Source organism: Rhipicephalus sanguineus, chromosome 4, assembly GCF_013339695.2.
Source record: "Rhipicephalus sanguineus isolate Rsan-2018 chromosome 4, BIME_Rsan_1.4, whole genome shotgun sequence".
NCBI lineage: Eukaryota > Metazoa > Arthropoda > Arachnida > Ixodida > Ixodidae > Rhipicephalus > Rhipicephalus sanguineus.
In genome coordinates, this window is record NC_051179.1 from 108,181,988 (window position 1) to 108,194,497 (window position 12,510).

General features: G+C 42.9%; 1 protein-coding gene across 1 annotated transcript in view; it reads right to left on the reverse strand.

Moving 5' to 3' along the window:
- Positions 1–12,510, reverse strand: part of LOC119390538 (probable RNA-binding protein 19) — a 104,330-nt gene that overhangs the window by 57,715 nt on the left and 34,105 nt on the right. Inside the window, 6 exon segments of the mRNA XM_037658148.1 lie at positions 1,080–1,198; positions 1,200–1,222; positions 5,475–5,541; positions 6,239–6,397; positions 9,301–9,387; positions 9,587–9,698. Coding sequence (XP_037514076.1) covers positions 1,080–1,198; positions 1,200–1,222; positions 5,475–5,541; positions 6,239–6,397; positions 9,301–9,387; positions 9,587–9,698 — 567 coding nt within the window.

Genomic DNA, 12,510 nt, shown 5'->3' on the forward strand with positions numbered 1-12,510 from the left:
CCAGAAGTCGAGTTGGTGATGGGTTCTTCCATTTCCCTGTTCACTCACCACCGTATCATTTTTGATGCTAGCAAGGGGCATCTAGCACCAGTTAGACCTCGATATAATGAACTTATAAAATCGGCACTTTACTTTGGAATACTGAGACGCTTTCTAAAATTCAGCCCTTCATACAAAGCAGAGTCATCGATGGATTCTTTTTTTTTTCTGTGGCACTATCTGTAAGAAATGTCGAATACCAGGGACACACAGAAAAAAACTGATTTCAATAAAAAAAAAAGGAGACAGTTTTGTTGAATCTGAGAGATGGTGCCCATAATTATGATTGGATGCCATGCTAATGAAGTCCTCATCACGGCAGCCGTACGGCGCATGGAAAGCCGAAAGAAACACAGATCCAACGCACGGTGGCAATCACTGGTCAGTGTAGGCAGAGTACGCATTCTGACACCGCAGCTTTCCATCAAAACCGAGGGTATTGCCTAGAGTAGTATGGCACTCAACTCGATTCAGCCTAATGAACGCACTATGCCAAAACCACTGGCATGCCGTCCACAAAAGCAAAAAAGCTTCGGTTTAAAACAACAAAAAAAGCAAGGTGACAATCTGAATTACAGTACCCTTTTTCACTGTGACATGTGTTTTCTAATTCCATTTCTCCCATTAATCTCTTCAGCTAATTACAGCCTGCACAGCTGTCTCTATTCTGTGATGACAAAGACTGACCATAAGCGGTGTTGCTATTCAGGCAAACATTTGTAATTCACCATAGAAAAATTTAGGCTTGCAGACACAAATGTTGAAGAAGGGAAACACGGAACACAAATAAAATGTCCCACTGTGGCAGAATTTTCTGCCCCAGTGGGGTCTTTCAGTTGACAGTCGGCATTTGTGTTTGCGTCTCTTCTCTTGTGTCAGCATCTACACCCCTAATTTTTTTCTACAATGAATCAATGAATGCCTACCAACTATCTCAACTTTCTGCTGGGATTTTGGGATATTTGCGATTTACTCATTAACTAAACTGGGTCCAACTGTGAACATCTTTGTCGAACATACAGAAGCAGGGCACCACTCACTCTTTGGTGGTGGCCCGTGTGGACAGCTTGAGCTCGAGAGCATGCCCGTCCAGCTTGGAATGTTGCAGCTGCTTGAGAGCCTGCTTGGCTGCCTTGCGCTGCTTGAACTGTACAAAGCCAGTAGCCCATAGACAGAAGCTGACCTGCACGAGAGGTTAAAGGACACCACTCAGCAGCTTGCTAGAATTAGGCCAACAAACTACATAACCTGTGGACGTAATATTTCAAACAGGAAATCATCTCGAACACTATCTGGCTAATAATCAATGATTGAATGAATGAATCAATCAATCAATCAGTCAACCAATCAGTCAATCAATCAATCATTTCTGCAGCCCTATTGACCTACTGCAAGAGTAAACATGAAGTAAACACAGACACTGATTGAATCGTAAGACAAGCCACATTGTGTACAATCTAAAAAAAGAAAACAAGGAAGAAATGTATGCACGGCCATAAAGAGCGCTTTTGGTGAGAAGGTTTGTGGATGTATGTGCCTCTTTATAGAATGGCTAGACTATGCCATGGCTTCCAGGAATTCCGACAATGTATGAATTGTACCAGGTAATGAATATCACTGATCACACATAGAAAAAATAACTGTATTTGAGCATGTTGGTGCACGAGCTGAAAGACACGAGCTTTAGAGCATGTTGACTTCAAGTAAAGTTCATTTCAACAGAAGTAGTAATGCTTTACGAAATGTCGTGAAGAATGGAGTGTCTATTTAATGTGATGAAAAATCATTGAACAGGAAGTGTCGCTGGAGCGAACGTTTTGACGAGTGGACTTGCCTTTGTCAAGGCAGCAGCTTTTGCAGGTTTAATACACTCCAGCGAATTGGTATAAATTAAGGGTGTGCGAATATTCGAAATTTCGAATAGTTTTCGAATAGGGTTTGCTATTCGATTCGATTCGCACTAGAATTTTACTATTCGAACTATTCGAACTTCCCAGAAACAAATACAGTCAATGTCCGATTGAAAGTGACCCCTTTAAATTTTCAATATGCTTCACCTCGTACACACTCGTATTGCGGCAAAGCTGCCTTTCAAGCTCCGTTACGGTCGAACTTTGTCAAAAGACAGTCAACGTCCGATTGGAAGTGGTCCCTACATTTTCAATATGCTTCACCTCATCACACCCCGGTATTGCGGCAAAGCTGCCTTTCAAGCTCTGCTACGGTCGCAACTGCATTAACTCAAGAAAACGCTGGTTCCAACATGGAGATGAAAGATGTGGCAGAGGTGAGGGCTCAATTAGTGCTGTTTTGGACCTTAAACTTGCGCAGGAAGTCCTAAAAATCGGAAGCCGAAGCTTTTTAGCATTTAAAATTTCAGATGTTCTTATATATCGACGTCTACGAGGCAGATTTGGAACTCCGGACTTCAAGGGAGCACACCCTTGTCTGCCACATTAGTTGGGCTTCCACAGAAGTTGAAAGAGGAGAAGAGGCTGAGGAAATGGCATCTTTGCCTATCACGTGTAAAGTGTTGTCGGCAACACTTCGGTTGCACCAAATCATGTACATAAATAGAATTTGGCCTCTACATTGCCTCATTCTTGATAAGACAACTATGAAACACCACCCTGCCAGTGCCTCATCAACCTAGCGAAAAGAAACACTTTCATGTTGCTATCTCATAAGAATATGCTGAGGAATCCTCTCTAACCTTTTTTCTGCAATTTTGTTTCGAAGTATGCGAAAAATATTCTAGAAATATTCGAGAAATATTTGATTCGATTCGCACTCACACTTTAATATTCGAATTCGCTTCGCACCCAAAATTTTGCTATTCGCACAGCTCTAGTATAAATGTTTCAAAGGGAGCCCCTGAATCCATCCAACATAGTAGGTACACAACTACGACCAGTCACACTTTAGCACTTTTCTACCGTGGCTCAACATCAAATTCTTATCTTCAGTTCCTGCATGTCCCCTGATGCATTTCTTGGAATACTAGTTACAACTGTGCCATTTTCTTCAAGCCCCATCAAATCATGGCTCAGGGTCACGTCTCCCCACCTCTCCTCTCTCAACATGACCAGAACCGGTATGCACTGTGGGAACACCCTACACCAGTGGTTCTCAAATATGGGTCTGCGGACCCCAGGAGGTCTGCAAAGCCATTTCCGGGGGTCCACAAAACCCATCCTTGAAAAAAAAAAAGAAAATGCATTTTTTGGGGGGCACACTTTGCACTGGAACAGCGGTGCCTTTTGCTCTTTGATATGCTTCACCACAGAGCACTTTTGCACCGCGGCAGTGCTGACCTATGTTTCCCCTTCTCCATGAGATGACTGTAAAGCATATATTGCAGTTTTCGACAACATACGCACGCAAGTATACTTTTTTTTCCAGGCTTGCATATTTGAAAAGCAAAGATAACTAGAAACATCGAATGTGGCCGCAGACCGCACAACTTATTGCCAAGCTGCTGAGATTGAATTGGCGTGGCACTACAGTTTGACCATTCTTTGCCAGGGAGAAATCCCCCCTCCCCCTTTCTCTCACTGCAAGGGGTCCCTCATCACTTCCACGGATCCACAAGGGGTCCCGAAACATAGACGGCTGAGAACCACTGCCATACATCCTTTTACCTTTTCTTCTCTCCCATACTATACTACACCAAGCTCTCATTTGGCTTGCCAGCCTCTCTATCTCAATAGCCCCCTCCTTTCCTTTCCCTGTCATGCGCACACGCTTTCCCTTCTCCTGCTCCTTCACTCTTGAGGCTGGGAGAGGGTGAGCAAAGCGCACATAAACGCGCTGCTAAGGGCGACAGCTGTTGCCTCCATGAAGACAACTACACCTGTCGAAACGTTGACTCCAGCGACATTCCCCCCATTCAGTGATTCTACATCACCTCAACTTCTGTTTCGTTTGGATGCTTATTTTTAAGGCGCTGTACATTAGACACGTTTCTTCATTTTGAGAACAGCCACAAAAAGAAATGCGCGACATAATGTGAAAGCACTGCTTGATTTGGAGAGACAAAGGCTTCGCAGCTGAAGTCGTCGTGACCAAAACAACACTGATGTCTGATTGCCTATGAATTTCAGCTGCATTTCAGATACTGTGAATCTCTAACAGTTAGACACTGGTACAATGACAGAATAACAACAGAATAAAAATGCACTAAAAGAATTCCCCTATATGGCACTTGGAAGTAGCAATTTGCAAATGGTAAATTTCAGCTTCGAAGCAAAGAGTTCAAACACCGCATATTACATTGTAAGGTTGCGCTCGGCGTGACCCCCCCCCCCTCTTCTACCACTCATACGTTCCCGAGCTGAGGGGTATGGAGAAATGCCATCCTTCCCCGAGAGCGGCCTGCACGGACTCACTCCCCCGCCCTTTCCTGGAACCCAACGGCAGGCGTCAACGACCCGATGTAACGACGAAGCATGCTGGGAGGAGGGAAATGAGGAGCCGCCGAGGAAGCCACCGACTCACTCCCCTGCTCCTTCTTGGAACATAACGGCAAGCGTCAATGACCCCATGCAACGAGAAAACATGCGGGGACGAGGGATAAGAGGGGCCGCCGAGGAAGCCGGGATTGTCTTTTTTACCTACGAGGAGAGCTCGCCGGCTGGGCACCGGCACTGCTGCTTTACGCCCCACTGTGGGCCATTCTCTTTTTGGCTGCCATTTGCCATGTAAATAGTCCCGACATAAAGTTGTGTTGTAAATCGTTCCAGTGGTGAAGGCGTCTTACTCCGGAGCCACTTCCCAAAGACGGCGGCGATCACCATCGCGAAGCACGGGCCGGGCGCTGCTTCGCCACGAAGAACCCGTGCGATTTTATCCCAACGTCGGACGAAAAATTACTTACATATTATAAAAAAAAAAAAGGCCGTGACCCAAATAACTTGCACAATATTTTCAAGCTTGAAGAAAATTTGAATAGTAGCAGGATTTGAATAGTACTAAGGCACAAGTTATAAGCTGTAAAATATGTTACGTGTTAAAGTTTGCTGTTTTTAGCCCAGATAAGCCCGTATAACTAAGCATTAAAAAAAAAAAAGAACTGATAAAGGTGCAAGTAAAATGCGCTTAACCCTGAAGTATGACTTTGCAGCAGTTCAGATTTCCTCTGAATACGTGGTTTCATGGAGTAGAGGCTTCATGCTGCAGTGAAATTGCCTTTATAGGCAGGTTACATACAGTAAAATATGTCCATTCACTTAATTCAAATATTCTTCAAAATTTCTGAAATTTTGAATTTGTGTCGAAGTGAATTTGAATACTGCAATATTCGTGCAAACATTCGAAGCACCTGAATGTTCGCACAGGCCTACTTAGAAGCCCACTTACTTAGCACAAAAATTTCAAGAGTGCTACAACTGCAGCGAATACAATCTGGCACACTGAAAATCCCACGAGTCTTTTACCTGGATTTTTGGTGTCCTTCTTCTTTGCAATGGTGACTTCATGAATGGGTCCACACTGCTCAAAATGCTGCATTAGAATGAAAACAAAAAAAGGTGTTGTAAAAAGAGCACTTGGTAGCAACTTGAAGTATGCTGCTGGACTTAAAAGACAACGACTTTGTTCAGCGTATTTCTGAAAACAAATTCAATATTAGATATGACGATCACATTTCAAAGGGTGCCAAAAAAAAAAAAAAAGATAATGCAGAAGTCACATTTAGGTGGATGTTTCACAGCTCCAGATAATCAAAATTATCCTGGAGTCGACCAGTACTGCGTGCCTCGTAACGAGGTTACGAGTTTGGAATGTGAAAGTCTAGGATCATAATTTTTTAGCTTACGAGTTCTCAGTGCTACGTACATATATTTACTTGGTGGTGAATGTGTCAAACACACATTTTATGATTTTCCCCACCTCAAATTGGCAGCAACATACAAAATTTTTATCATTTGCACATTTATTAGTTTGCTTTTGGATTATTTCAAGGCCGTTTTGATTTTCAGTAGACTTGCAATGCCAAAGCAACTGAAGTAAGAAATACTACGCACCATACCAATAAAAGGAGAATACGTTACAAATTTGAGTTTATAAACTTCTAAAGAATCAACTAACCTACAACATCCATTTGATGAGCCCCCACTAATAAATATATCAAACATGACAAACAATGAAAAAAAAAGGAGAATGCAGCTAAAATTAATATCGGGAAAACAAGGCCACTTGCCTCTCGGACAGCCTCCTCGTTGGTGGAGAAGTTGAGGTTCTTGATGAACAGCGTTGTGTCTGGCTCTGGTGGCATATCTTCTTCCTCCTCCGCCTCCTCTTCTTCATCAGCAGGTCGCTCAGCATGTTTCTGCTCCACGGTGTCGGCCTTTGTCTCACCCTGGGCCAAAGTTACAAGCGTTGAACCCGAGCCACGCACTCTGCGATGTGCACCACAACTTGCACCCCACAAAGTGCTTGTACAAACCAGGCACCATGTTACAACTAAAAGGGCCAAACTGTACACACCCCCTTGCACCTCACCAGCTCCTCTTCTATGCGAGAAAAATGTCCCATAGTATGAAATCAGCGTTCAACGTGGCATGTATTGAATGGCACAGCTTGTAACTTCGTCCTAACGCTTAAAGGATCAAAAGAATTATATACACAGGGGGAGTGGTAGGCGCTGAACAAGTGACACCACAATGCCAACTAAATCCTACTGTCAAAAATGGCGAAGGAAGCCCAATCTCAGACTGACCAGTGGTGAAGAGAGCATTACATTGGACCTGGTGGATAATCAATGTCCTTTAGTGCGCACGCTAGCTGTTTACATGAACTAGGAAGGCCTTCTCAAAGGGCGCTAACTACGCTTGTGCGAATATTTGAGCACTTTGAAGATGCAAACGAATATTACAGTATTCGAATTCGCTTCGATTCAAAATTAAATTATTGGAAATTTCGAAGTATTCGAAATAAACAAATAGGTGTATAATAGAATATATTGCTGGGCAAGCTGGTTCATAATCTTCAGAGTTGGATAGCGCAAAATCGACCAGGACTATGAAGGAACACAGATGCACAGGACAAACACTACTCGCAACTAAGCTTTATTCAGAAATGTCTCCCTAGATATATACACAGCCGACTGGAGCACGCAGGCGCACTGCACATGACACTCAACAATGCTAATTAGGATTCGAATACCAAGACATATTCACATAATAACTAAGTTTCTAAGAACAGTTATTTACTGCACAGCACAACATAAGTGTCACTGATACAATCACTGTCTTTCTCTTTAATATGACAAGCCTTCATTAGTTCTCTCGCCAGCGCATTCCCACTTCTGCCCAGAATATGCTAGTCAGCACTGGCTCACAGGCACAGGTCCTACAATGCATAGGTAGATGAAAAGTCAAATTATTTTTAACAGATCGCTCGTGTTCCCATGCTCGATCGTTGACGCAAAGACCAGTCTGTCGGACATAAACCTTGCCACAAGTGAGTGGGATTTTGTAGACGTAGGGCCGAACGTGCTTTTTTCCGCACGTCGGTTTCTTAAGTGGTCCAGAAATGCGAGGGCATAGCCCAACCAATTTATGTGGCGCTGAAAAAACTATAGGTACATTGTACCTATTTGCCACATTTTTTTAAATTGTGTGCCACTTTGTGCACATACGACACCACTTCCAGCCTTTTTTCTGCATGAGCAGAGTCAGGCCTCTTCTTGCCCTTTAGTTTCTAAAGGAGCGTTTCGGACACAGCAGTCAAGTTCGAGCTGGGGAACCCAGCCGCCTGTAGGCGCTCAATCTGGCTGTTAAAACTATCCTGAGCCAAGTGAACGCAGGACTTTGCCAGCACCGTTTCAAGGCATTGTGAGGCAATAGCTCGTTTTACAACCTTACTATGAGCAGAATCAAAGGGTAAAAGCTTTTTGTGAGCATGCGGAGAGTACTTCTAGCAAATATGCTTCTCTTAAAAGCATATTAATTAGGGATGGGCGAATATTCGGGCGTTTCGAATATTCGAACGAATATTACAGTATTCGAATTCGCTTCCATACGAATTTAGATTATTCGAAATTTCGAAGTATTCGAAATGAACGATGTATAACCCCCTGTAAAGGTGGTTTCACTGCAGCGTCTGGTTGCTGTGCTGTGAAACAACCCTCCCAGGAGAAATCTGCACTGCCGCGAAGCCACACTTCAAGGTTAAATGTACATATTTTTTAAAGTTTAAAAGCGTGTTATATGGGATTATATGCGCTAAGTATAGTAATTTTTAAATTCTGACGTATTGCACCACTTATAACCCTACTGCTATTCAAATCTTGATACTATTCAAGGCTGCTTCCACTTCGAACCAAAAAAGTGACATTCACTCATACCTAGTTCCAATCCTTAAAAATACTGTGCAAGGGTCATGATAAAAATGCTCATTTTTCTTTTAATATGCGGTAAATACTATTCGAACTATTCGATTCGAAATTATTCGACCAAATCACTATTCACTTCGGATTCGCTTCGAACCTCAAATTCACTATTCGGCGATCCCTAACATTGATGTCTAAAAATTGCAAGGTGTCATTGTTAGGAAGTTCATGGGTGAAGGTTAAGCCCTATCCTTGTTGTCTGAAGAGGTTTAAAATATCCTCAACAGCACTAGTATTCGTCTGGAAAGGATTAGTGTTTAAAATCACGAGAAAGTCGTCTACATATCTAAAAACTCGTAGAACTTTCTCGCTGTCCAATAGATTATTCAAGACACAGTCAATGGCAGCTAAAAATTATTGCAGAGTACTGGGGCAACACACGAACCAATACAAATTCCCTTTTGCTGGATGAATATCTCGCTGTCAGAAGAAACATAAGTTGAGGACGGCTGAGAATGCTCTTGGAAATGTGATAAGTTAATTCAGCATGCTTGGCACTGTGCCAAGAATGCCTTTAATCGTAGGCACTGATGCGTCTTGTGCCTACTGCGTAAAATTTACATTATCCCCAAATGCGAAGATCCAAAAATGCGACACACTTTTTTTAGCCAATTGTAGGATAAAGTCAAACGTTTTCCAGGGATTCTGGTGCTTGAGACTTATTTGAACATTTTGGCGGTTCCCTTCGAATCAGTCTACGACTACACTACATTGGGATTGTATGCTAATACACTAATACTTTGAGGCTTATACAAACTGTCAACAAAACCATACAGCATTGGTCACATGGTCTCCCGACTTAAAAAAGCCCGTTGGTACATTCTCCTACCAAACAGGGTTGTCAACACTGGTACACTTCATTTACATACCTCAGTCTTTGACTTGTCTGTACCTTTCTTCTCTGTAGAGAACACACCAGTGGGTGCCCACTCCAGGTACAAGGGCACATGCTTGAACTGAAACCAAAACATAAAGAACACAGTGCCGTAGCAATAAGCATTAAACTTCCCAGCTAAACTCAGCTGTGTGCGAACAATGGACACTTTTATGGGTCAATGTATCTGAGCTTGTTGGCAATGTAAAGATGCGGGTTCAGCCTAGGCAACATTACACGCAGGATAAGGTGATTGGATGCAATGTGCAAAGGTTGGTCACCTTGGAGTAAGCGAGCCGCCGAAACGCAGCCCGCGCTTCGGTCGGATCCTGGAATTCGATCAGGGCGGTTACTCCCCAAGGTGGAAGGACTACCCTCGACAGGATACCAAACCTGTATAAAAAAAAAAGAGCAGCATCTCCGATTAAAAACGATATTACCACGAGCCGTTTCTAAAAGGCTTAAGTGTTTCCGAGAATGGATTTCTCAGACTATGTACTATCGGCGTCAAATGAAATCCGAACAACGGAAAGCATTTGCAGTGGTATAGTGTGCACCCTCCAATTATCTGCATGGAAAGACGCGCATATATGTGTAGTGCTGCCGAAACGGATGCGCGTGTCTGTCCATGGTGTAAACTGGAGGGCGCGCACTATACCACTACGAATGCTTGCCACAGTTCGAGTTTCATTTGATGCCGATAGTACAATATACGTACAACAAAGCATGCGCTACGCGTCTGCATCTCTATGTGCAGGACAGCTTGCTGCACGAGATGGTGGCGCACACTGAAACAAGGCAATAAAAATCTGCATTCTTTCAGCAATAGCAGAGAATGCTGCAGAAACCGCACAAGCAGTGACGTCTCAATGTACTTCAGTGACAACACAGTTGCTTTTGATATGTGGTGCCTTCTAAATAATAAGTATTCACTACTGCAGTAGACTCTCATTAAACGAAACCTGAAGGGACGAGGAAAATATGTTCCGTTTACCGAGAGATGAATAGGGGTGCAGAACACAAGTACGTAACCAATCGTATCAGAGGCAGTTGTTTCATTAAGGCAGCAGTTTCATTTAAGAGATTTCTGTTTACTGAGAATCAACTGTATATGCATTACAATTACCAATATAGCACTGTAAAAACTTGTTAAGATTAGTATTTCATAGGAGTGGAAAAAGAATGCCTAAATTAACCGAATGCTGGATTGTCAATGTATCCAGAAAACAATAAATGCTGAAAACAATATGCTTTTATTTGCTGAATGAATCCACAGATCCTGTTCATATTTTGGATAAAGCTGCAATACTCATCTTGTGACTACTTCCACAATGCAGCCATGGCGAAAGACCCGTGTCTTCATCTGAAACACGCTGTCACTTTCACATCCACATATTCAGCCAACTTTTCGCACCATCTTGGATTTGACTGGATTCACTTCGCAGTTGTATTTGTCGGACATGACGTTTCCAGTGTTGCCACTGGAGCTTATGACATACTGTGCTATTTCGTCTGAGGTAGAAGAAAGGTTCCCATCCCCATCAGCTGCTCTCAGCAGTGGTAAAACACATAAGCTTGCTACATGGTTTGCGATTTTGTGATTTCATCCTGTTTGCTCAAGTAGTGTGACCGAGATGCTCCGTGTTCACCAGAGCTGTATGTAACGCGTTACAAGTAATCGATTACTCGTAATCAATTACATTTTCTTGTGCTTTTGTAACATACGTAATTGATTACATTTTTTAAAGTGTAACATTCTGAGTAATTCAACTACACTGCTTGTAATTGATTACCGGTAATCAATTTATATATTTTTTAATAAATTAAGTTGTTTGTAATCAGTCTTCTACGGCACTTTTCTTCCCGGAAAATATGCGACCACTCTGTAGTGACCCCCGCCTGACAGGATGGGGGTTCCCTACAGAGTCCATTTTTTTCACCTTTTCCTTGGCCTTACCTGTAATGCCTTACCTGCATGCCAGCAACAGCGAAGCATGACGCTTCAAAGAGGACGTGAACACTAGCATCGAAGCACTGTGCAACTACGAGCTGGTGCGCAAGAAGCTCCTACATTATAATACCGCCCTTCCCTCCAGTGCATGCATTGAGAAAGCGTTTAGTGTATCAGCTGACCTCTTAACGAGGAAACGTGGAAGAATCAGAGATGACAACATTGAAATACAACTTCTGTTGAAAGTTAACAACGTGTAACACTGTATCACAGAAGCCACAGTAAGCCTCCCAGCCTTCACCCAAGCCTCCAGCATCCTCTCTACCATGCAAGCCACACTAGTTCGTTGTAGTTTCAGTAAACTTGTGCTATTGTGTTACGGCAATAAAATTTTGAAGGAAAGTAACGCAAAAGTATTTGATTACATTTTTGTAATTGCTCAGTTACTTTCCTGAGGCTGTAACTGACCCCTGTAGTCAATTAAGTTTTAAAGGAAGTAATTGTAATTGTAATCGATTACTTATTTTCTGTAACACGTACAAGTCTGGGGCTCAAACACATATTAAAAAGTGGTGATGTGTTGGCATGGTGCACGTATAGCAGTGGACATGGCCCGGCTAGGCCCGTGAATGAAGTGTGGGAAGACTTAAGATGCTTGTGAGGAAGGTGGCGGTCATCGAGCCTGTGCCGAATGAATGAAGCCAAAGTGAATCCAGCTCCAACTTGACCAGCCCACCAAAACCGTCGGCTGGACAAAATGCAAACGCCATGGCTTCGCTGTTCAGCTTGCACTGTGTTAAGCGCAAACACCGACTAATGTCGTCACTTGGATGGGAAACACGACAAAAGGCAAAATCAGTGACATCTTAATTTAAAGCCAATTGCATTTCAACGAGCTCATTGTGTCATACTGCCCAATTTTTTAGGACCGTTCATTTATTCAGACAATTTTCTAGGTCCTTTGGAGTCTGAGAAATCGGTTGGCAACTAGACTGCGCATGGTGACTGGAATAGCCAGAACAATAGACTTCCCTTCGACATCCATCTGCATTGCCAAGCTGCTGCACAGTTCAGCTGAGATATAAAAAAAATTAAACACAACTTTCTATTGCTTCAAATGCACTCAAGCTCCGCCTTCCTGCTATGGAATGTGCACAGTTGTGCATGTGATAAGATGACCAAGCTAAAAAAAAATTTGGGGCCTTCCAATCACCTTGGATAAAATCACCGCCCTTCCATTGTGGAGATAGTTGC